At 39.4% G+C, this 22,672-nt stretch overlaps 1 protein-coding gene across 3 annotated transcripts in view; it reads right to left on the bottom strand.

Annotated features, from left to right (window-relative positions):
• Positions 1 to 22,276, bottom strand: part of SS18 (SS18 subunit of BAF chromatin remodeling complex) — a 42,499-nt gene extending 20,223 nt beyond the window's left edge. Inside the window, exons 1-4 of one of the 3 annotated variants that reach the window (XM_055704945.1) lie at positions 22,098 to 22,276; positions 18,955 to 19,031; positions 17,561 to 17,645; positions 4,394 to 4,547 (exon numbers count right to left, since the gene is read on the bottom strand). In XM_055704945.1, coding sequence (XP_055560920.1) covers positions 4,394 to 4,547; positions 17,561 to 17,645; positions 18,955 to 19,031; positions 22,098 to 22,166 — 385 coding nt within the window. In that variant the 5' untranslated portion in view covers positions 22,167 to 22,276. The remainder of the gene's footprint in view (positions 1 to 4,393; positions 4,548 to 17,560; positions 17,646 to 18,954; positions 19,032 to 22,097) is intronic. The other 2 variants (XM_055704947.1, XM_055704946.1) reach the window with 2 other exon arrangements.
• Between the last annotated feature and the right edge of the window lie 396 nt (positions 22,277 to 22,672).

Below are 22,672 nucleotides of genomic sequence, written 5' to 3'. Positions count from 1 at the left end.
AAGATATGTACAACAAAATCATGTGACAGAACAGGTCAACCCTAAAAAAAGACAGGTGTTAATATATACTGGGGTCACCAAGAAGATGCCATTGTTGCCAAACATGCCACATTTTTTTGTTAAGCTACAAACCCCTAAAAACCACAGAAAACAGAAGAGGAGCCTAAAAGAAACTATGCCAGTAGAGTTGTAGGAATATAATGGTTTGGTTACATATATACCCAAGCAAAAAAACCAAAACCAACACACAACCCAAAACAAAAAAAAAAACAACAACAAAACAATCACAACCAAAAAAAAAGCCACACCCAAAGAAACCCTGCATGTGCCTTCAGATATAAACAGCTCCCAAGTCCCATCTTGGCTAAAGAAACAACTGCACTAATCTAGGACAGAACAAAGGCATAACTAAGGACAGAGCTCTACACAAGGTCAGAGAGGCAATACCAACTGACCCGCAAACAAAAAGATGCGGAAGAAAAAAGGATAATGATCAAGGAACACAGCTAGTAAAAGCCAACATGAAGAAACAGAGTAAGTTCAAGGATATGTTTATCATCTCATCCTTTTCAAGACACTTTACTGAAATGAACACATCAGCTTATTTTATCAAGCTGAAAAAGGTATCATACATGCAGTTCACTGTTCCTGCAAAAAAGGTGAGCAGAGACTGCATAACAAATACAGGAAAAAAACCCCAAACACTCAGTTAACAGGATTATGATCACAACAGAGAACTATAGATGCCTATACTGTCCCATCTTCAATTCAACACTGCCTAACTCTTTGTCAGTGAGAATGTGGAGACAGCTCAATTCCAGAAAAGTGAGATCATCTCTAGTCATGAGATCAATCACCAGTGTGTTAAGTAAAACTAAGGTGAATCTCCAGACTGTAGTGCCAAGCAACTGCTAGAAGACTACTTTCTTAATTTCTTTTCTAAGAAAAGGAAGGAATACAAAAGGTTAGTACCAGAAAGTCAGGGTCTAGGAGTGGTTTCATCCCTTTCTGTTTAAAGGAAGAAATTTAATAATAGATTTCAGAGAGCTAGCCAAGCACACAGTGGAGTAAGTTTTTAAAACCTGATAATGTAAGAAGCAAAACGGGGAATCCAAAAATCATTGTAAGACAGGAGTTGCAAAAAACAGACCACATTCTTGAAAAGGTTGGTTTAAACTTCATGTCTCGGGTAGCACCAAAACAAGAGAAAGCACTCAAAAAAAACCAGACACAAAGTGTCAGGCATGAATATGTGCCGGACTCAAAATCAGGTAGTTTGATACTGAGAAGCTAGAAGACAAGACCACAGTACCAAAAAACCTTGCAAATGAAAAATAGTAAGAACACACTTCACAAATTATTTTTTTTATAGTTTACCAGAATATTTTACAGGGTTCTCCTGCACATAAGGACACAACAGTTGGTTTGTTTGTGGTTTTTTTACATATGGATAAATGAAATGGAAAGAACAGAATACAAATGAAAGATGAAATGCCTATCTGCCATTAAAATAACTGCTTTAAATGCTGTACTAATTAGATTATTAGATTTGGTGGTATAATAAAGTTAGTGGAATAAGTATCTATCTTCACTATAAACAGAACTCCTTTTTCCTCTTAACCACTTATAGATAGTATCTTAGCTCTGAGAAGCTGTAAGCCAGCCTAAGTGCATCTGAGACTACACTTGCAGGAAGGAAAGATGACTTTGAGAGAACTTGCTGGTAATACACAAGCACTTGTTATTCAGAAAGGTCACCTACCAGTGCCAGGACAAAGGTCAAAGAACCCTACAGCTAGTCTCACCTTTTGCCTTTTTACATATGGTAAAACAAGTTCAAGAAATCAGGAAGACAAGTTGCCACCAGCACACCCAGTTCATATCCTTCCAAATCCAGAACCACCCTTTACTTTGCATCACATGAATTCCCAGTCAATGTAACTCTCCAGTCAGTAATTTTTTCAGGTAAAAACCATTATCTGTCACAGGTACAGATAACATTCAATTCCACCATAGGCTGAAAGAGGTCTGTCATGACTGTCTTCCGCAGTAAGAGAACAGAGACACTTGTTTGTCAGGGGATGCAATTAAGGGTCTCAGCAGCACCTGAGATCCTTTACTAACCAAGAACACAAGTACAAGAAAAATCACCCTTTGCCCTTCAGGTAACATGACAGCTCTATGGCAGAAGTTTAAAACAACTCACGCTCTGACCATCACTAGGCAGTTATTTTAATACTCCCATCAACCCTTCCACCCATACTCTGGCCTGTGCAAGTCCCTACTCAGATAAAGCCTTCCAGAAATTCTTAGCTGCTATTTTTGAGCCTGGATTTTACTTCTTCCAGGTTGGTCAATTCCAGATTGTCAACCCTGGATTCTCTGCACATTACTAACTTTATTCTTTTTGGACAGCTCATCTCTTCAGATACTTAAGGTTTTGTATCTGTCTTCTATTACAAAGCACCTATGTAACTTAGGGAATAAGTGCTGTATAAACAGAAAGCAAATGCATACGCTGTAGAAATTATTACAAGTACATGTCTATGAAATACAGAAAGGCTCATATACAGGCAAACTAGCAAACACTTCAAAAAATATCATTCAACTATCCACTTAACAAGATGATTCTGCTCCTCCTTTTCCAACACCTAACTACAGAAGGATTTTAGCATGCCTTTCTGATATTAGAGATGCCCTCATCCCAATCTGTTTATCTTTACATCCTCAGAGACAACCTTAAACAGAGAAGGAAAGGAACAGACATTCGAAAAATGGAGTATGTTGGAAAAAAGGCTAAATTAAAGCTTAGCTGGAAACTGTATTTAAGTATCTGTTGAGGTGAATACCAAAACAAACCTATTTACCTTTCATGTATTTTCATAAGAGCTCTTTTCTTATTCTATCTAATTACAAAATATGTATGTTTAAGGAGTGACTTTTCTCTCCCATGGCTCGGCAGTGAAGTTATTATGCTCACATTGTGACTCAGTAATCCTTCTCCTTGGAAAAGATCATTATAATAACAATAATATGATTACACTAGAGGGTCAAAAAGACTGATTTGAGAGGCAGTGCTAGTCTCCCTGGGAGCTGATGAATCTTAAATGGATACAAGGACTCCACAACCAGAATAGCTCTGCCCTGCTTAGGGAACAGCATATTTGCTCCTTCCACTCCAAATGCAGACCATGACCAACATGTATGATGAAACTAACTTCTTCTCTAGGTCTTTCATTACACTTCTTACACATGGCCTCTGGAGGCTATTCAGCTATTATTCTCAGAAAAAACCATCACTATCAGGTCCATTTTATCAAGATCTGCACAGAAATTACGGACTACAGCAAGCATTGTATTTTTTACTTCATATTAAGTCTCACATAGCTATTTAATGTGTTTGCCGTCATGGAGCTTGTGACCACCAAGAGATGAGTTTTCAAAGACCTTTTGACAGCAGTTTTCTTTCTTGGAAGAATCAATACCTTGAAGAGCTTTCGTATGAAAGGTTCCTCCATACAAAAAAAAAAAATGAAGGGGTCCTGAACAAAGGCAATCCTGGGAATGCAATTTTAAGCTGAAAACCAATTCACATGAAATAGGCAGTATGACTTTATGAGTGGAAATTCCGGAAAACAGCCTCTATATAAAGAAGCAAGCTTTTCCAGGGCCTACTCCATTCTGATCTGACTGCTAAAGGGAATAGTTACCTCAAAGCCAGTACCGGTAGATACAAGGTGGAATTTTTATCATCTTGTTTCACTGCTTTGCAATAAAAAGAAAAGTGCTTGGGAAGTCAGAAACAAAACAGTATGGCATAAAAACTGACTTAAAATTTACACCTAGAACAATAAACTGGAGGCCATTTCTTCACAAATCCCTTACGATTCAACACATCTTCAATAATAAAGAACACAGGATTAGCAGAAGCTGGATGACTCTGTATAAAAGCAACTTTTAAAAAAAAAAATTTACCCACATTCGAAACACACTCTTTAAGATGTATCTATTTTATTATTATCTAATTATTTAGCTACAATGATTTCACATTATCTTTTTATGGAAGGATTTGTGTTCACTCAGCCACAGGCCAATACCTTTTCCCAATAAGCTTTCTAAAGCCAGCTGTACTGCACAGTTTCAAACAGACTAAATTTAGCCAGTTCTGTTCATCAGAGGAATGCTGTGTGTCAGCTACATCAAAGCCCAAGGGCAGCCTGATAAACACTGAATACAGGTCACGTAGCTCTGTAGCTAACAAACTCTAAGAGAGCTTGTACTCGGGGGCATTCAAAGCAGTTTTGTCATCAACAATCTAGTATCCCTTGAGCCCCCATGTCGTTTCAGTTGCCAGGCAACGCTGGTGTTAATGTCTTAGAGGAGAAAAACTTACCAGGCATCTGGCCGTTCATCTGGTTCTGCATGTGTGGTGCAGGAGGGCCCCCACCTACCATACCATCTGAAGACATGTTGTGTGAGCGTGGAGGTGGGGGAGGGCCGCTCTGACTCATCCCTCCCGGACCCATAGGCATATTCTGTGTGGGTGGCTGAAAGGAGACAGTTTAGTCAAACATGAGAAGCAGTTAGTCTGACAAATATATTATATGTACATATGGTACAGCAGTTGCCTATATTGTTCAGCATGGTATGAAAGAAAGCACTGAAATGCATTTCTTGCTCGTTCCGATACGTTTAATCCCTCCCAATATTAATTTTGGCAAAAGATTGAATTATTTCAATCCATTTTACATTAAGTATGACATGCAGACAACACCACAGCACCTTCAAGCACCGCTTTAAAATAAACAAAAATACAAATCAATGCCTCATTAAAAAATTACATCTGAACAGTTTATGATTGCTGGAGTCACTCCCTCCTACAGACTCAAAAGCTTTCCTTCAAAGCAACATTTGTCGAGCAGAAAAATAACTCTTCTTTGTAACTGTCTCACATGAACAATTTGTTGCTGTTAACAGACCTTGCACCAGGACACCACAGGTACAACATGAGATTAAAGCCTCTGAATGCTCACAGACTAGCAAAAATTTGCACCTGGGTGTGGTAAAACGTTTGCGACCTCTTCCCCTCTCTCCCCCCAAGCACTGAAGGCCTAGTTCGTAATTTCATGCCAAACACCCCCTACAGACTGGAAGCACATTAGTGCTGGCCTCCAAAGGTCCAGAGACAGCTGCCTAGAAAGGATGTTTTTGGCAAATTTCCTAATGAAATTGTGAGGAAAATAACTGAATAACCTTGAGAGTTCAGAGAGGGAGAGCAAGAAAAACAATAAACACAAGGGGGAATTTTTCTACTCACAGCAATGTAAGGAGATGCAGAAATAGCTAGTAGCCAGCTTTGTTTTACTACCAAAAAACACCTGCAAGACTGTACGATCCTCCTCACACACCTCAGCTTATTCAGGGGAATAAAAAAAAAAAATCATCTCTGAGTGTGAACACCTAAGTCTCTGGCTTTTGAGGACCCTCTAAAACACCGTAACTATCCACGCAAAACCCCTTCTGTGAGACAATTGTGTGTATATTTTTCAACATTTCTCTTCATAGAAAGGGTCTGCACCCTTGGTTCTAAGTTCCCATCTAGCCCAGCCCCCCTTATACCACCTACACATACTCATCAGGAGGTTCACAAGACAAGACATAATACAATCATTTGGAAAGCATTACGCTTTTCTACTGTAAGGCAGGACCCCTTCTTGGCCTTGGAGATATCAACATCAGGGTGACACAGAGACACCCGTATTCACTTGCCAGAGGTAGGGTAAGAACAGTACTAATTTATTTTCTCAATGTTTCTTCAAATACCTCAAGCAGTTATTTTTCCCTGCAACATTTTTAAGATGTCCTCAAGAAATCAGTGAAGGCTTTTTTTCAGCAGGAGAAAAGGAAGATGAAGGAACATACAAGCAAGTAGGCTACTTCTCTTACTAAATTCCTTTTATTCCTCCACAATGAAGAAAATGACGTTTTATAAGTAAGTTTCTTCCTCATCCTATAGCAGAAGTGGCAGAAAGCAGAAAAGGTAAGAGTGAAGGCAGTTCCACTCCCTGAACAGTGTGAGCAAAATGCTGCACCATTTTGTTTCATCTTCCTCAACCAGCGAGCAACCAAAGGAAGGCCACTTCAATCTCTTCCTTCCTTTCACCTTCAAAAGCTCACTGTCATCCTACTTTTGCACCTAACAAGTTATCTAAAACTGCTATATGGAGAAACAAACCAAAAAAGAAATCGGAGACTTCTTAATTTTTATTTAGCAAGTATGTTTTGGAATAGCAGCAAAACCAACATACTTGGTACCTCCACATGAGCAGCTAGAGCTCAGAACGTAACAGCCCCCCTCAGCAGAGAGCAAAGCCAAAAACCATCCAAGTTGGAATATTTTCAGAATTTAAATGAACTTCTTAGATTTCAAGTATAAATCATTAGTAAATCAAATGTTCCCACAACATGCTGATAATGAAAAATACTATAAAGTACTAAAAAAAATATTAGATCATACCTAGGTTTCAGCTATCCTGCAGCTGTTACTGCACAAACGTGGGCATGCCCTTACACACGTAACGATGGATGAACAAACATCCGAAGTTTATTTGGGACAAAACTATATATTCCAACTCTGAAATTTATTCTGGAAGTTTTCAAAACAGCTGTTGTTTAACATTAAGACAAACACCACAGTGATCCAAAACCAGATTTGAGAGCACAAGTGTTCAAGGAATACAGAGAAAAAAAAAAAAAAAAAAAGAAGGATTACAGAATTCTCATTGGATATAAAAACCTCCAAGAGACTTCACAAACCAAAGGGAATTGGGAGAACTGAAAGAGTAATTAAAAACAACCAAAGAGGTACTACTGGGAAGTAGTTTATCAAGAGGACCTTCTGGATATGGAAACAGCCCAAAGACCTGTATGAACCCATTTCAGATTCTTGAAAATAATGCAAGTCAGTCCAAGCTGCTAAAAAATTCAGTCTTTCATTAAAAGAAACTACCCCTAAGATGATAGAAGTTAAGCGAACACTGTACCTCTTTTTATAAAAAAGTAGCAGGACCAATTCTAGGAATCATAAACCTGTGAGCCTTGATCCCCAAGCTACAAGTAAACTGATGAAAATAATTAACAGAATTATAAAATGCCAAGGATGATAAAAATAAAGATGAGTTAGTAAAGTGTCAATATATGGAAGTCATCTCTTTCTAATCTATTAGAAAATTTCAAAAATGTGTTAAAACCACTTAGCTGCATATTTAATACAAGAGTTGTTGAGGTGTACACATTTTCACGGATCAGAAACTGCCCTTAGTAAAGAAATAAGTAATAACCTGACAGGAAGTTCAAAGAATAAAGAAAGATAGTAGAGGTCCCCTGAAAATATTTGTTAGTAAACGTCAACATCTGAAGATGTTGCAAAACTAATTACTGAAGACTGTGGATGAAAGAAGAAGTAGAATGGTGCCAGGTGAAATTCAACATGGATAGATACAGGGCAATTACACTGAATTTTGGACAACTCTTCAGAAAAGGGAAATTCCTATTGTAACTAATTCAGGAAAAAAAAATTGACCGCTCCCACACAGTTTGGTGGAAAAAAAAAAATTAAAAAATACATAAAACCTATTAATAACACCTGTGTTCACTTTCTGATTATCTTCAGTACTTGATGTACCAGAATTGAGGTATAATATGCACCAAAAAAAGGCCATGGCATTTGTGTTAATGATACAAGTTCAGTTTGAGGAAAGCAATCACAGAAGGATACCGTAGAAGCAGAAGGATTCCAAAGACAGGCGATCAGTGATGAAAGATTTGAGTGTTATCACTTGAACAAGTTGAAAGGAAAGAATAAGAGGACATGGCAGAAATATAATTTAATGTACGATACATACAAAAAGTAGATCATTCAATTTATGGTTTAACAACAACGAAAATCCCAGAAGAGTGAATAAATTGAGGAATAACATTAAACATACAAGACACCACATAAATCACATAAACCTGAGGAATTCATCAATACGAGACACTAGAACAAAGTTTAAATAAAATTCAGAGACAATTACACATACATACATGCAATTGAAACTGTTATATTATAAAGGATATTTTAAATGTGTGTTACAAGCCTTCATGTCAGGATCATAAACCAACCACTACCTGACAGTATTAAAAAGAAAAAAGAGTCTCCTGCAGATATAATTATTGCCCAATGAAATTCCTCCAGAATATTTTTCTACTGGCCACAGACAGAAGAAAACAAGAAAAAGATTGTTTTAAAATGGCAACTTCTCTATTTCTATCAGAATCATCCAGGCTTTCACAGGTGAAACTTCTCTTACATCTTTTTTTAATTTAAAAAAATTTATATAAAAAAATCAACAAACCAAACTAAAAACGAAACCCCACTGGGCCACTTAATCTTTTTTGTTCTTTTACAGAGGTTAACAATATTGACTATGGCCAGTAATATGCACTACGCATGATAAAGACCTTTCGAAATACAGAATGACCATGCAGTATTCAAAAGCCAAATACTAAAAGAAAAAAAAAAGATAAAGAAACTCCATGACATCCAAATGTAGTTAGGTTAACAGAACCAAAGGAAAGGCTGCTTCCCCCCTTTTGCTAGATAAGTCACAGAAAAGAAAGAAATTAAAATCACTGCTCATTTTATTCCAATTATAAGGTAGAAAGTGTTAAATATTTTACTATCAGTAAAAAGTCCATTAAAGAAATGGAAAATGTTAAGACAGAGCTTCACTTGCTAAACACTAATTTTTGGCTCACTTCCCCAAACACACAGATTACAATTTATAGCTGCTATGAGCATTTAAAATTTATCAGAGCATGAAAATAAACAAACTATAAGCTATTTTGTCCAACTCTAGAAATCCGAACTGGAAGAAGACTGAAACTGATTGCAGTTGTAACCAAAGAGCCCACTAAATTTTAACTGACAACTTTCAGAAAAAAAAAAATCCTGCTAAACCCAAAATTTATTTGAAAGCATACACTTAAAACAATAGACAAACTGCATTATTTTTTAGAGGGTTTTCTTTGAAACAGTAATTTGGATCAAATGTAAGACAGCAAACAACAAAAGATGCCATGGTGGAATTGTACACTTTCATCTATCATCTCTTCCCTGCCCTGTCATATTTTTCTTACCATCAACAGCAAGTTGAAAGATCTGTTTATGGAACATTTATTGTTATAAAAACTGAGGTGGAATACCAACTCAATCATCAACAAAATGAAAGAGACAGAAAATACTGTTAAAACACATGAAAACACAGTATTGCTAATCAATACAAATAGCAATAGATATTTACTGTAGACTATTAAAAATACAATTTTCTTTAAATTCTCTCAGAGTAACAATTAGAAGCTATGTGGAACACAAACATAGAGCTTCTCTTAGAAAGATCAGAAGGCTTTTAACTCAGTATTTAATCAATTATCTTTGTTTTCAGTTCTCAAATATAATTTTCTGCAAAGCAAAATATCCCATCCCAGGAGGTACCCTGCCCTGCTAATATCACATCGCTAATAGCACAGCACCTGTCCCAGTCTCAGAGAGCAGTACTCTGCTGATAGCTGGTGATGGCACCTGCAGAGTACTTACTGAGGTGTCAGACTGGGAAATAAGATCATAAGGGAACACGTTTTTGAGATTTGAAAGAAGAGAGGTTTATTTAATTGGGTTACAACTTTTCTTCTACAAGGTGCAGGGTATTCTAGCACTGAGTATCTTAAATGAAAAAAATAAAGAACCTACATAAAGTCTCAGCAAGAGTAATATTTGGGAGTAGAGAAGATTTTTATGTGAAAAGCATTTACAAGCATGTCTAAATAGTGAAGTTAATTACAAATCTCATTGTTCTCTCACTGTTGGGAGTACCAGTTGTTACACTAGCAGTAAGGAATTCTAAATTTAGAATGGCAACCAGTTTCTAAATCTCGACTTACATCAGTATCTTCAAAAGTCTGAGAAACTCTGACTTCACATTTGAACAAAATGTTAAAATAGTGCATAATACTTGAACGCTTTTTTGAAAGAGGAAATTGGAATATTTAGTTGTTTCAAACTGCATATATCGCCGTATTAAAAATACTTCACTGTAAAAATACCTTTTAGCATCATTTTAACAACCAGAAAATTTCACCCTAAAATACTTAATGTCCACATAGCAATAGCTCTTCTAATACTTAAAAAATAGTTACACAGAACTCTCAATGCACCTAGAAATCATTTAAATCAAAAGTTAAATAATCTGATACAAATTCAGATGATTTTATTTTGAATGACTAGGAATACATTAACTGCAGATATTACCTTGGGGAACACCAAGCTATAGAAACTAGACAACTTCAGAGGTAGTCCATAACTCCCTCATGAAACGCAGTTTGTGTCTGTCCTCAAAAGCATGAGCTTTCTGTTCACAGCTGTTTACCTCCTACCTCTTTGGCTTTTAAGATGGTTTAATGTCTGGTCCAGTATTTACAGGTTTTGCGTGCACTTAGCAACCCAAGAGAAAAGTTTTATCTCTAATCCAGCTAGGCAGCCTTATCTAAACTCAATTAAAGCAAAAGAATCCCGCAGAACCCTGAGAGCATTTCACTGGGGAAACAGCAAAACCATACAGGCTGAGGGACCCGGCATCTACATTACCAGACTGCCTGGTACAGCTCTCAGCAAACTGCCTAGGGTCGAAATAGGTATTTATTGTGCAGATACTGTATTACAGAGAAGCAAATCACATCTTCAAGTATGAAAGAATTATACTTTAGAGCATAGTCCTAATTCAAACTGGCTGCTATTTTGACTAATTTCTAAATCAGCCACAAATAAGTAGTTTTTTTTTGTGTACAGTGCACTAGCTCCCCATGTGGACACACCTGATTAGCAATACATGCAAAGTAGCTTACGGAAGTTAAAGTGATCCTCTTATTTAAAGTGGAGTACACTACTGGTCCGTAAACTCACTCCAACATGCTAACAACTTAAATTCCTATATTCAGGGTGAGGAGGTGGGGTGTTGTTTTGGTTCGAGTGGGATTGGGGGTGTTGAGTTTGGTTTTTGGATTGGTTGTTTTTTTTGTGGAATTTCTGGCTGAGTAAAGGTGCCTCCAGCAGCTCTCCACTTCCCAACAGTACCCCCTTTCAGTTGTGCTAACACAGCCATTTACATAGCCCTGCAGTTAATCTGAACTAATCCAGAATGAAAATATTCCCCATTCCACCTAATTAATCTGGACTGATTCTCCCAACTGTTTCATCATACAGTAACTTTAAAACATCACACAACAGAACTGCAGCTGATGAGAGTACAGCTCTGGTTATGTCAGCATAATCATTACTATCCAAGGGAAATCTTGTCAAACAACTGCCAAACTTCTTTCCAACTTTTAAAAGCCTCTCTGGAGCAAAGCAAACAACCTGGAAAAGCAATTTTTATTATGAAACCATAGCATACATGGATAAATTGATGCTACACAACCTGAAAGTTCTTTTAAAAAGGCAGCACACACTCAATTTTCTTTTGCTAAAGCGGGATGACACTGTTAGCCCTAAAAGAAACGTATCGATGCAAGGACTGCTGTTGTTACAAAGATTCAACAAATAGGCTAGGGGAGAAGCAACCCACAAAACTTAAATCATTGCAAATCTGGTTGCTTTGCCTTTAAGTCTTCTAAAAAGCTTGTACTACTGACAATTTTACAGTATTTCCTCCCCATAATGAATAGTTTTTCAGCTTCCTGATATAGGCAATGAATATGCTTTTTCATGCTCCACCCAAAAAAACCCCCATAAAAATCTGAGTAGCTATTCATAAAACTAGCTCTCTTCTGGTTAATATCCCATAACCACATTTTTACGTACAATGAACATGTAGACAGTTTATTCACTGAGAGATCAGAAGTCAAGTATCGCGAAAAGCCTCAAAGAAAGAAAACAGATACAGATGATCACATGCTGGCCTTGGAGCAAAAGACAATTAAGTGATACAGGCACACTAGACCTCTCTGTAAGCACTTACACAGCTAGATCATAATGCATTGCTTTTATGACTGGTTATTGCAGTCATACCTAAGAACTAGGCTACTGAACAGCAATAAAGAATTAAATCTCATCTCAAACAGATCCATAATACTGTACAACTTCAGGAGAAGTCTTATTTCCCATTTTGTTCAAAGTGCTGAGTCTCTGAGATCGCCAACAGTGGTAACACTGAATTCTTAAGAGTAATATGGTACTACAACATGAACCTAGATGTCCCACACTCCCTGCTCTTTAATGACAAAGCCTAACTAACTAGGGGCTAGAGACTATTACCAAAGGAGGCTTACCCCATGGGTTTCTTGCTCACAAAACACAGGAAATATTTTTCACTATGCAGAATCAACACAACAAATACAAAAGGTAGAGTACAAAGGGTTGGAGGAAGGAATAATATCAGAAATTATGTAGTTCAGGGAGGATATAAGCACAAATAGATTACCTTTTTTCAGTTATGGATTTGCACTAACTTGACAGTTTCTAGTAACAGTACAGGGATGTGAAGCTTAATTTCTTTTACCCATCTCAACCACTGTGGCTCTACTTGCCTCTCATTTAAAGAGCAGCAGGCAAGTTCCTTGGAGTGTACTTGCATATAGTAGGTATAAATGCAACATCTTTCCTCCCTTTCTCAAAACATCTGCTACCTAATGTTTCTCTTTGTAAAACTTTTTAGAAATCGTGATATTTGAAAACTGTTCAACAAACATTTAATCGGAGCAATTATTCTTCAAAATCCAAGCTCCACTTGTGACTAATAGCTCACTTGCCTCTTGACAGGAAACACTCAACCATTCTTCTGCTGTTTTCTATTAGTTCAGTTTACAAATAGCTGAACTTGAATTTGGCATGGACCTGTGTTCTGAAAGGCTAATGCAGAATAATATCTGCTTTAAAACTAATTTAATCAACACACTAACATTCAATATACAGAATTAAGCCAGAGGTTTAAAGACCGATGCCAGCTGTGATCAGCAGCAAAGCAGATAACATGAACAGACTTTCTCCTATACTACCACAGGTATCAGACTTTGCCAGGCATTTGGTACATAACTGGGTAAGAATTTTATTACCTTAGGATTCCTCTTATCTTCAGTAAAAGGAATTTTATTTGCAAATTTTACTTTAAGCTATTAAAGCTGAGCCATATTTTTCTTATCTGGATTCCATTTTGGTTCTTTTTCAAGAAAACCAATATCAAGATAATTCAATTTACATACATATTTCAGACAACTTATGTTCAAAATTAAGGCTACTAAAATCAGAGTACACTGTTCAGTTCATAAGACTCTGAATTGTTTCTACAAACTAATCACATTCCAAGTGCATTAAAACGATAGATTGAACATTATCCCTTTGAAAAATACTGAAGTGTATCTAAGACCCTATGAGACTTTCCACCGATTGATTAAAACCATTCTTGCATTGAAGACTCCTATTTAGCCACCCCAACTCCACAACTTAAAAAAACCACCCCAAAACAAAACAAAACCCTTTCTCCTAGTAAGGACAAGAAAAGTTTTAGTTGCGTGCTAGTAATAATGTTTAATGGTTCTGGCTCTTGAAGCAGTTTCTTTGGAAGTAACCAGCATTTCAGTGTTTGTTGATGTTGGGTGTTCATAAAAAGGCAATCGCCACTTTACATAGACGTGGTTTGTAATTAAAATGGCACGAACTCTGTGCTAGTCTGTGTGACAAGTTTGGGAACAGCACATATTAAGGGATTTCACAAGCCCTACAAAAAAGCAATAGTTTTGAGAGAAGTATCTCACGCAAGGAAAAAAAAATCACTTTTAATTAATAAACTTAATAACCTTTTCAATATTACAAACTTAAGAAAATTTAATGCAATGTGTACATTTTTCTACAATTCAGATACAGTAAGTTTTCTTGGAAGTCACTTCCAAGAAACATACAGAGTTTAGCTTGCTACCGGAAGAAACTGGCACTTTCAATATAAAAGCAAACTGGTACATTATAGAAGTGAGTAATAATCACTAGCATTAATTTTCGTCACCTTTTTGAAATGCACACTGAAAACAAGTGCTCTGCATGCTGGCAGAAGGCAAGTTGCATTATGTAATAAAAAATCTGGGAAAAACACATCACTTTTTCTGTGTTTAAGAAAAAGAAAACAAATGTTCCAGACCTTAGTATTTGCCTGTTACAAAACTAGTGCCAAAATGGTAACACTGCAGTGCAGGACAAAAAAGTTGCCCTCTACTTCTCCCAACAGTGATAGTTATGGGTTGTTTTCTGATAAATACATAGCAAAATTAAGACATACAGGGGAAGGAAAGTGTCCCAGTAGAAAAGGGGGGGTGAGTTATATTCAGTAGTTTGCAATGACTTTTTAATGCCACTAAAACACTATCTCTCAGAAAAAAAAACAAATAAACGAAAGTCTGGGAGGAAAAGATAGCTGTTCTGTACTTTGAGATTTACCGTGTTAGAAACACAAGCACACAATACTTCACTACTAGTTTTTTGGAGGTTCTCTTGGAAGTCCCAGTAACAAACTTTACTTGCATCTTACCTCAAGTTCAAGGCAACTAACACTTTGCTCTTGCCTCTCTCAAAAGCAGCACCAATGAAAATCAAAAGAATGCAACAGTGTTGTGTTCCTCACTGTACAAGCCCTTTTTGGGAAGCTAGCTTATCCCATATGGTGGTAGTAAACAGACAAACAGACTTTCAATTGCTGTTCAAGAAAGAGTACCTGTCATAATCTGGAAAAAGGCAGCAAAAAGCCACATCGACTTCACACGTGGACTTAGCCGCCACTCTCATCCAGCTGGAAAGACACTTCAAAATAGCCCTGCCCTTAATAATGCTGCTGTTCACGTGACTGAGAAAAGACTGGTTGACTCAAGGCCATTAACCTTGCACTTCTTTTGTCTTCTGTGAAGGAAGGTGTCTTACTCCAGAAATCATACTTTAATACTCTATACACTCCTCAGTAACAGGACCTTTGTTAAGACACTGGAGTTTCCAAGTCTCATTAGTTCTCTTCGCCCGCACCTTGCAATGTTTGCTTCATCTTTTCCTTACTTTCAGGTCCCCTTTATAGTGCAGAGAAATGCTTCTACGCTGTTGGTTCACTATACTTTTTTTTAGTATGAGATTTATCTTGTTCTCTGCAGGTAATACCATACTTTCAGAAAGGATGTGCAGTCATTTGATTAGAACAGCACATTGTACGAGATGTGGACAGAGGCACAAAAGGTGACTACAAGCATTTTTCCCCAACATGAAGCACTAAGTCTCAGGAGTATTGTGAGAGGATACATCAAAGTTATTATGAGGTTCAAGTCATTTTAGCTTATACCAAGAACTACAATGAACCTGATCATTTAGCTCTTTTTTTCAGTGTGAATGCTATCTTAACAGCAGTATTTTTTTTTCAGCCTCATTTTATCACATAACTATTACTTGTTATAAAGTGCTTTAATTTGTGACATTTCTCAAGAGTGTAACTACCCAGTTAAAATAAAAACAAGGTAAAATTTAAACAAAAAAGAAGCTATCCAGATTCAAGCCCTCCTAAGTTATGTGGGAAACTACTGCAATATCATAATTGGTGTAATTTACTATTACAATTAATAGATGTTTGCATACACAGTATCTTGCTCCATATTTAACTGTTGCCACCCACAACCCTTGAATTTACCAGGTCTGTTCAACAGCTGACACCAAAGCATGGTGAACAGAAACATAATACTTCCAAGTCAACTTGAGCCTCCTCAGTTCTTAAACAGAAAGCCAGTAAAGGAAGTCTGAAGTAGTTTATCTTGCACTGAAAAAAGCAGTAGGTCATGTTTCCAAATTATTCTGGCTAGAATTTGTTAGGAAAACAGAATTTGAAGAATCTTTTTCTAAAAACCACAATAAAAAGTAATTTTATCTGATTGTGTTACCAGATTTCAGGCAAATCTTCAAAGATTTTACTTGGTAGGTCAGCTTTGATACCTACACTTAGGTAAGACTGAACACCTAAATTTCATCTTTTATATTATTTTTTAAGAAAAAACAAGGTTACCTTTTTATTCCCCACCTCAGTTGCCCAAAGGGGACTCCCTCCTCACCCGCAAACAAAACCACAGTATGCCATGTTCTCACTACTGTGGAATATTGCTTACATTCAAGATCAGAAACGCACTCCAGTCCCGATCTGAAAGTCTTTCCCAACCCTATCTCCCTTTTAACAAGAGAATGTCACCACGTTCAACTTTAAGAACGGGGCTTTTCACCAGGGTCTAGGATAAGGCCAAATTCATCTCCAGTTGTCATCAGAACCAGGATATGAATTAAGCCTCCAAAAACGTATTAGTTGAGTAATACACACAGTTCTCTTAAAGGTTCCTCTCCCTCCCCCTCAGCTACAAGAATGGATTTATAAAAAGAGAAGCTCTACAGGCACAACAGGTTGGACATAATGAAGCACTGCTTCTATAGTCCTCTAGATACCAACTTGAAAGGATGCTTTGCTAGTAGTAATGATTGGAGAACTCTTCTCCAGAGACCAAAGAAAAAGTAATTCAATTTCAGTTGGTGAAAACTAGTATCTAGGAATGGCTGTTTTATGGACATTCTTCTTAGCTTCATATTACAGAAATTAATCAAGACTGTATCAATTCAAGAAAATCTTATTACCAAAAAACAAAGAACTTCCTAGTGTTACTCACAATGAACTCCCCAAGATTTCTGATTAACAGAAAAAGCAAACAGACAGCAGGCTATTTTTAACATTTGTTGTATCTTTCCTTACTGCTCCATAAACAACAGAAAAGGGGGGAAAATTTGAGGCATCTTCTAAAATACAGAATTCAGGAATACAGGTTCAGAAAACTCCCAGATTTTTTAAAAGATAGCTATTATTACCCAAGAAATGCAGTATTTCAAGTTAAGCCTGTGCAACCTTATTTCTTGCCTATTATTATTATTATACACCTTAAAAAAGGGTGCTTTCCAATACAGACGAGAGGAAGAGAATGAGACTCAGATAAAGCACAGAAAAGCAGGCAAAGATTTATCCAACTTCATTCCAGAAGCAAAAGAATGGATGATATTCCAGAAAAAAAAATTAACAAGTTTTAAATCTCCCACACTCCCACCTTTCACTAACAAGAGGAAAAACAGAGTACTGCTGTAGCAGCTAAGAGCCACACCACTAGAGATCTCAGCTGAGAACAAAAAAATAAATCTAAGATTATCTATGAGGCCGGCCAGATGATCTGTACAGTGCACATTTAATTCAGAATAACAGTTTTTAGTTAGACAAGTCAGATTTTGAGCAAAACCTAAGCAGTGAGATTACTCCAAATACAGCATGAACAGACACTGCATCATGTATTCACCATACAGTACATCAGAGTCTAAATGTTTGGTTGTTACCTCAAACACTTGTTTGGTTCTGGGGGTTTTTCCCCCCCCCTACAGAAACCCAAATGACATCTATTCCCTATTTTTCCACTATTTGCTACTTACTGCTGGTAGTAGGGACTGCATGTTCTGGTTGGAGTCAGCTATTGTGGCTAGGTAAACCAAGTTCGTATGCAGCATCTGCTGGTATCTATCAAGATAAACAAAAGCGAAACAGATCTTCAGTCACAAATACAGTAACATCACAATTCAGTTTAATTCTACACATGTAAAGAAAGTTACTTATATAAAACAAGATTCAAGAGGCTTAGAAGAGTGCCATTATTAGGAATCCTAAGCCTTTTCCCCCTCACACTTACCTATTACCCAATCTTTCCCCATGTGTCCATCAAATCTGTGCCTTTATCTTCTGTACAACTTCTGTCTTGCTACGACAAATCTAAAGCTGCGCAACACTGTTCTCCCCTATTCACTTCCTGCCCCAAAAGACATACAGAGCATGTGTGGCTGGCTGGTGTAATTTCCATCACAAACACTAGGGAAAGAGAGCTCCTTCTATTGTGTCCCCAAATACAAAATACCATAAATACATGTGAATTGTGACCCAAAACAGTGTAAACATTTAACCAAGACCCTGAGCTTTGGAAGTTTGCTATGGAATGGTTTGTCTGCTACAGAACCACATTCCAGAGTCTCAACACCTAGCCCACAGTCACAAAGATAACCTTGAAAGCAGGAACAGATTATGAATACATAACTACAGGCTTGTAAAGAGCTTAATAGAGTAACTATCCTACCATAAATGCATACCCTAAAGCAAGAATACCTGCTATTTTTGACCCTCCTCCCCCTCCCATACTACCAGCTCTCTTAGCAAGGGACTTGAGCCATACTGTGATGTCCCATCTGCCACGTGACTCCGTATTTGTCTGGTTACAAGTGTACCATGATCATCACATGCCAGAAAAGAGTAACGAGAAGATAATACTCCTTAATACTTCACTCCTTCCACAGTTCTTGGATCACTCTGATCACTCTTCAGAGACCCCACCAGACAGGAAGTCCACATGGGATATTCTGGCAAGCCAAACTTTTAGAACAAGCCTGTTTGTTCCTGGGCAAGTGGCAAGCAGATAGTTTTCAAACATGCTGTCAGAAAGAAGAAAGGTCCACTCCTACATGATTTTGAAAGGTGTGAGAAGAAAACTACCTCTTTCCCAAGGTATAATCATGATGCAGAGGAAAAAATGTTGGTTATACAGTCTCTATTTTTACAAGTGTCATCATCATGGTATCACCTTACAGTAGGCAAATTGTACCATTTCAGTGACAGAAGTGATAGTCATATGGCAAAGAAAAAAAACCATAAACTGTAAGTGCAGTATCTGTAGCAACACTTTTCTGTTCTTCACAGCACAGTTCTCCTACAAGGTAAGCTAAACCAGGTGCTCTAGATGGAAATTCACCCAGTCCACAGTAGATTTGGATTAATGTCTTACTGAGAGCATTCAGACGTCTTTCCTTTGTTCTGATAGTCCATTATACACTGAATAAGATGGTTATTTTCATCCAGCATCTGAAACGATAAAGAAGTTTGGAGTAAGTTTCATGTTCTCTGTGGAAAGAAACTGAAGGTAAGTTTGAGTCTTGCTCCTCTTCTCAGAGTTTTTAAAAAACAACAACAAAAGAGTGGCAGTATTCCAGAAGGTTCTACTTTAACCAGTTATTCACGGAACATTCTTCTGCTCCCGTTTCCCCCCTCCAACTAGTTTTACAGCTTTCTGTTTAAGGGTTTCATATCACTATTAAAGCCACATTCATGAAGCCTCCCAAATACCTACGCTTGTTCTGCGCCAAGGTCTTAGGAAGTTTTGAAAGTTTTGCATTTCTTCATTTGATCTCTACCAAAAATTTTACTTAAAAATTTATGACCCAAGTTTCCCTTCCCCTTCTAAAGCCTGCAACTATTCATAAATTTAATAGTAAAAGGCATTGAGATTGTTATTGATAGAAGCTAAGCTTACCAGACAGGTTTGTTTTAAGGAAATGCACTGGAAAGCTAGGCCATATTTACATCAAGAACCTCTAATTAAACTGCATTTTATAAATATTCTGTATAACGGGCAAAATAGATATGTCAATTAATATTCCGACAAAAGAGGAAGTAGCCTTAAAATCACAGGGAAAAGCACATTTCATGGCTTTCTACAAAATGCTCACAAATTCAAGGTGTTCCAAACTCCATAAACAGGAAAAAAAATAAAGCCTGGTTTCCTTGAGCTGCATATCCCCAACACTTGTGTTTTTTTAACCACTCTTCCAACACTCTGATCACACAGGAGGCAGCAGAACCACAGCTAACCTGAGCTACCAGCAAAGTTACCCAAGTCAACTGAACTAAATGGAAAATTTGCTGCCAAATGGAAAATTCTGCATTGATTTACCTCTCTTCTTCCTCTCAGTGGAAAACTAGTTTAGATCCCTTTACCCAGCTGCTGAATTTCACAAAACTAATAGGATCTTAACCACCTCTGAAACAGGCTCTTTCCTTCTTCCACATATGGCTGAGACTAGCAACAATGTTCATCATGCTTCTACAAAGAAAGCACCAACCTTGTCATTGCATCACCTTCATTTCCCTAGGAATCCAAACTAAAATTCTAAAGAGGAGTGGGGGGGAAAGCAGTGACTTTTTTTTTTATTATTATTTTAGTCTGACTAATCCGTCTCTACTGTGAAAAGGGTATAGAACCAGGAACAGCACACAGTCCACTCATGACTCCTATCCATGGCCAAGCAGCCAAGTCTTCCTGAAGTCAAACCAGTAATTCACCAGAACTGACTAGAACAATCCCCGAGCAATTATTTTGGCTGAAACTACTGGATCTGGAAACACTGTCACTAAGCACTAAACAGAAGCAGAACTGCAGTATTCTGAGTTACTGTCTTAGCCACAGAAACTAGGCAGAACTGTAGGTGCGTGCTCTGAAAAGGATCACAAACACACTGCTACACAAACACATTTCACACGTATTGACATGAAGTTGTATAAAAATCACAGTGGCCATTTTCACCAGAAACACATAAGAAAAAATGAACTAATACCTTTGATACCAAAGTCTAATACAGCACTTGCATAGGAAGCCTTGAATCAAGGTTCTCCTCAGAATGTCTCCCACCTTCCAAAGGAAGGCAGCAGACACTTCAGGCTTAGCAGACAGGTGGACCTTGAAACTGGTAATTACATGGTTACATTCTTCACTGTAACCATGCAAGCTGGACCTCTGGGGGGTGGGAGGAAAGGAACGCTATGGGCAAAAGAAAAGCAAAGAAGGAGGAATACCACTGTCCCCTAAACAGGGCTGCAGGTGATGGTTTATATAAATTTGATTGAGCAGCTACTGATAGAAAACTGAAACAGTTCTTTGAACAAGTTATAAACACCTACCATCAAAAGAGAATTTGGTTTCCAGGTGGATGAAGACACCTCCAGGGCTTCTGACAGCTTACATACGCTACAAAGGATTCTTCAGCTTTAACTACACTAGGATTTTGCCAGCACACCCCCACCAAATTAACGGCTTGTCTATATATAGCACTAGAAAAGTTTAATTGTCTGCATTCTCCATATGTACCCCAGTGACCTGAAGTCTCCACTGATTAACTTTAGGCAGCTTTCCACCCAGTGGGTATGTATTTTTCCACCTACACTTCTCAAGCACTGACTTCTGCTGCAGTACCCCATAGGTCTCCATTACAACTTTGGGGCTCTGCAACACCTACCTTGTTGAGATGCATTCTCTACTAAATCAGGTTAGCTGTATCTACCCAAAAGGCTTCTAGACACGGAGCCTGAAATCTGTTTTGACTCATGGCTATTTACCCTCATAACAGTGCAAATCTTCAGTTAAGTTTTTAAACACCAGCAAGTTACCAATGAACCTGAACATGCACCTTTGCTTCTGCCGTTGATAATCAGAAATCCTACATACGCTTTTCTTGGGATTGCTTCAGCGAGTCAACTTGCTCCCTCCCACAACAGCTTAAATGGAGTCGTCCGGAGCAGCTGTCATTGGCTCCGACCATAACGTTCTACTTTAAAAACATTTCAGGTTTAGGGGGGGGAGCCTTACCACTTGGCCGACCGAGCCTGGGAGCTGTAGTCGCCGCTTACCCTGCGGAGGCAGGGCCCCACATACAGGGTTTAGCGAGAACCCGACTCAAGCCCGACTTTCAGGCACCCCTCACAGCACGGAGTTACTCGTCTCCTCCGTCTCCCCGCGGGGCCAGGCCGAGTCCTTGGGGGTTAATTCACAGCCGCGGCCCCGGGAGCGCTCAGTGCAGCCGGGGCGAGGGGAGCCCTGGGACACTGGCCGCCCCCACCCCCGCGGCCCGACGCGAACGGCGCTGCCCGGCCCCGGGACCCCCGAACAACTGCCGAAGTGCAGAGAGGCAGCTCCCTGCCGGCCGCCCTCGCCAGGCCGTGTCCCGAGCGCGACGGGCGCGACCCGGCCGCACCCCCCCGCCGGGGCCTGGGCCCTCCGGGGCGCCGCCACCCCTTCCCCGCGCGGCCCGACGGCAGGAAACAGCTGCAGCCCCCGGGGCCGGGCCCGGACCCTCCTCCCTCTCCTCTCCCCCTCACCTTCTGGATGGCGGCCGGCGTGATCTCGCCCTTCCCCCGCTGCCTCGGGGCCGCGAACGCCACCGACATGTCGGGCCGCTACCAGGAGGGTCCGCCCCCACCGCCCGCTCACGCGCCCCGCGGAACCAGCAGCGGCGGGAGGCAGCAGCGATCCGGGAAGAACGTTGCGCGCGGGGGGCGGGGACGGGTGCCCTGCGGGACGGCCCATCCCCGTCCCGCCGGGGAAGGGTTAAGGAGAACCGGCGGCTCCTCCCCCTTTCCCGCGGTGCGGGGGAGCCCCGATGAGGCCGCGGCCGCTTCCCACCGCTCCGCCAAAACAACGGGACCGAGAGTCGGCGCTGCGCCGTTTGAACACGACCTTCCCTTATCACGCGTCCTTCTCGGCGACCCCTTTCCCTTCGCGGCGTTGGTACGTTCCTGCCCAACGCGCCTCAGAGCCGGACGGGCAGCGAAGTGGTACGGCCGGCGGGGGGATGGGAGCGCTGTGGTGCGCACGTTACGGGGGACGCGCTCTGGCTGTGCCGCGCGGCGCGCTCTCCTCCCCCCTCTGCTCACTGCCGCAGTTGGTTGCAGCC

Source organism: Falco cherrug, chromosome 3 (assembly GCF_023634085.1).
Source record: "Falco cherrug isolate bFalChe1 chromosome 3, bFalChe1.pri, whole genome shotgun sequence".
Classification (NCBI taxonomy): domain Eukaryota; kingdom Metazoa; phylum Chordata; class Aves; order Falconiformes; family Falconidae; genus Falco; species Falco cherrug.
The sequence above is the reverse complement of the archived record's forward strand: the minus strand, read 5'-3'. Positions and strand labels throughout refer to the sequence as shown.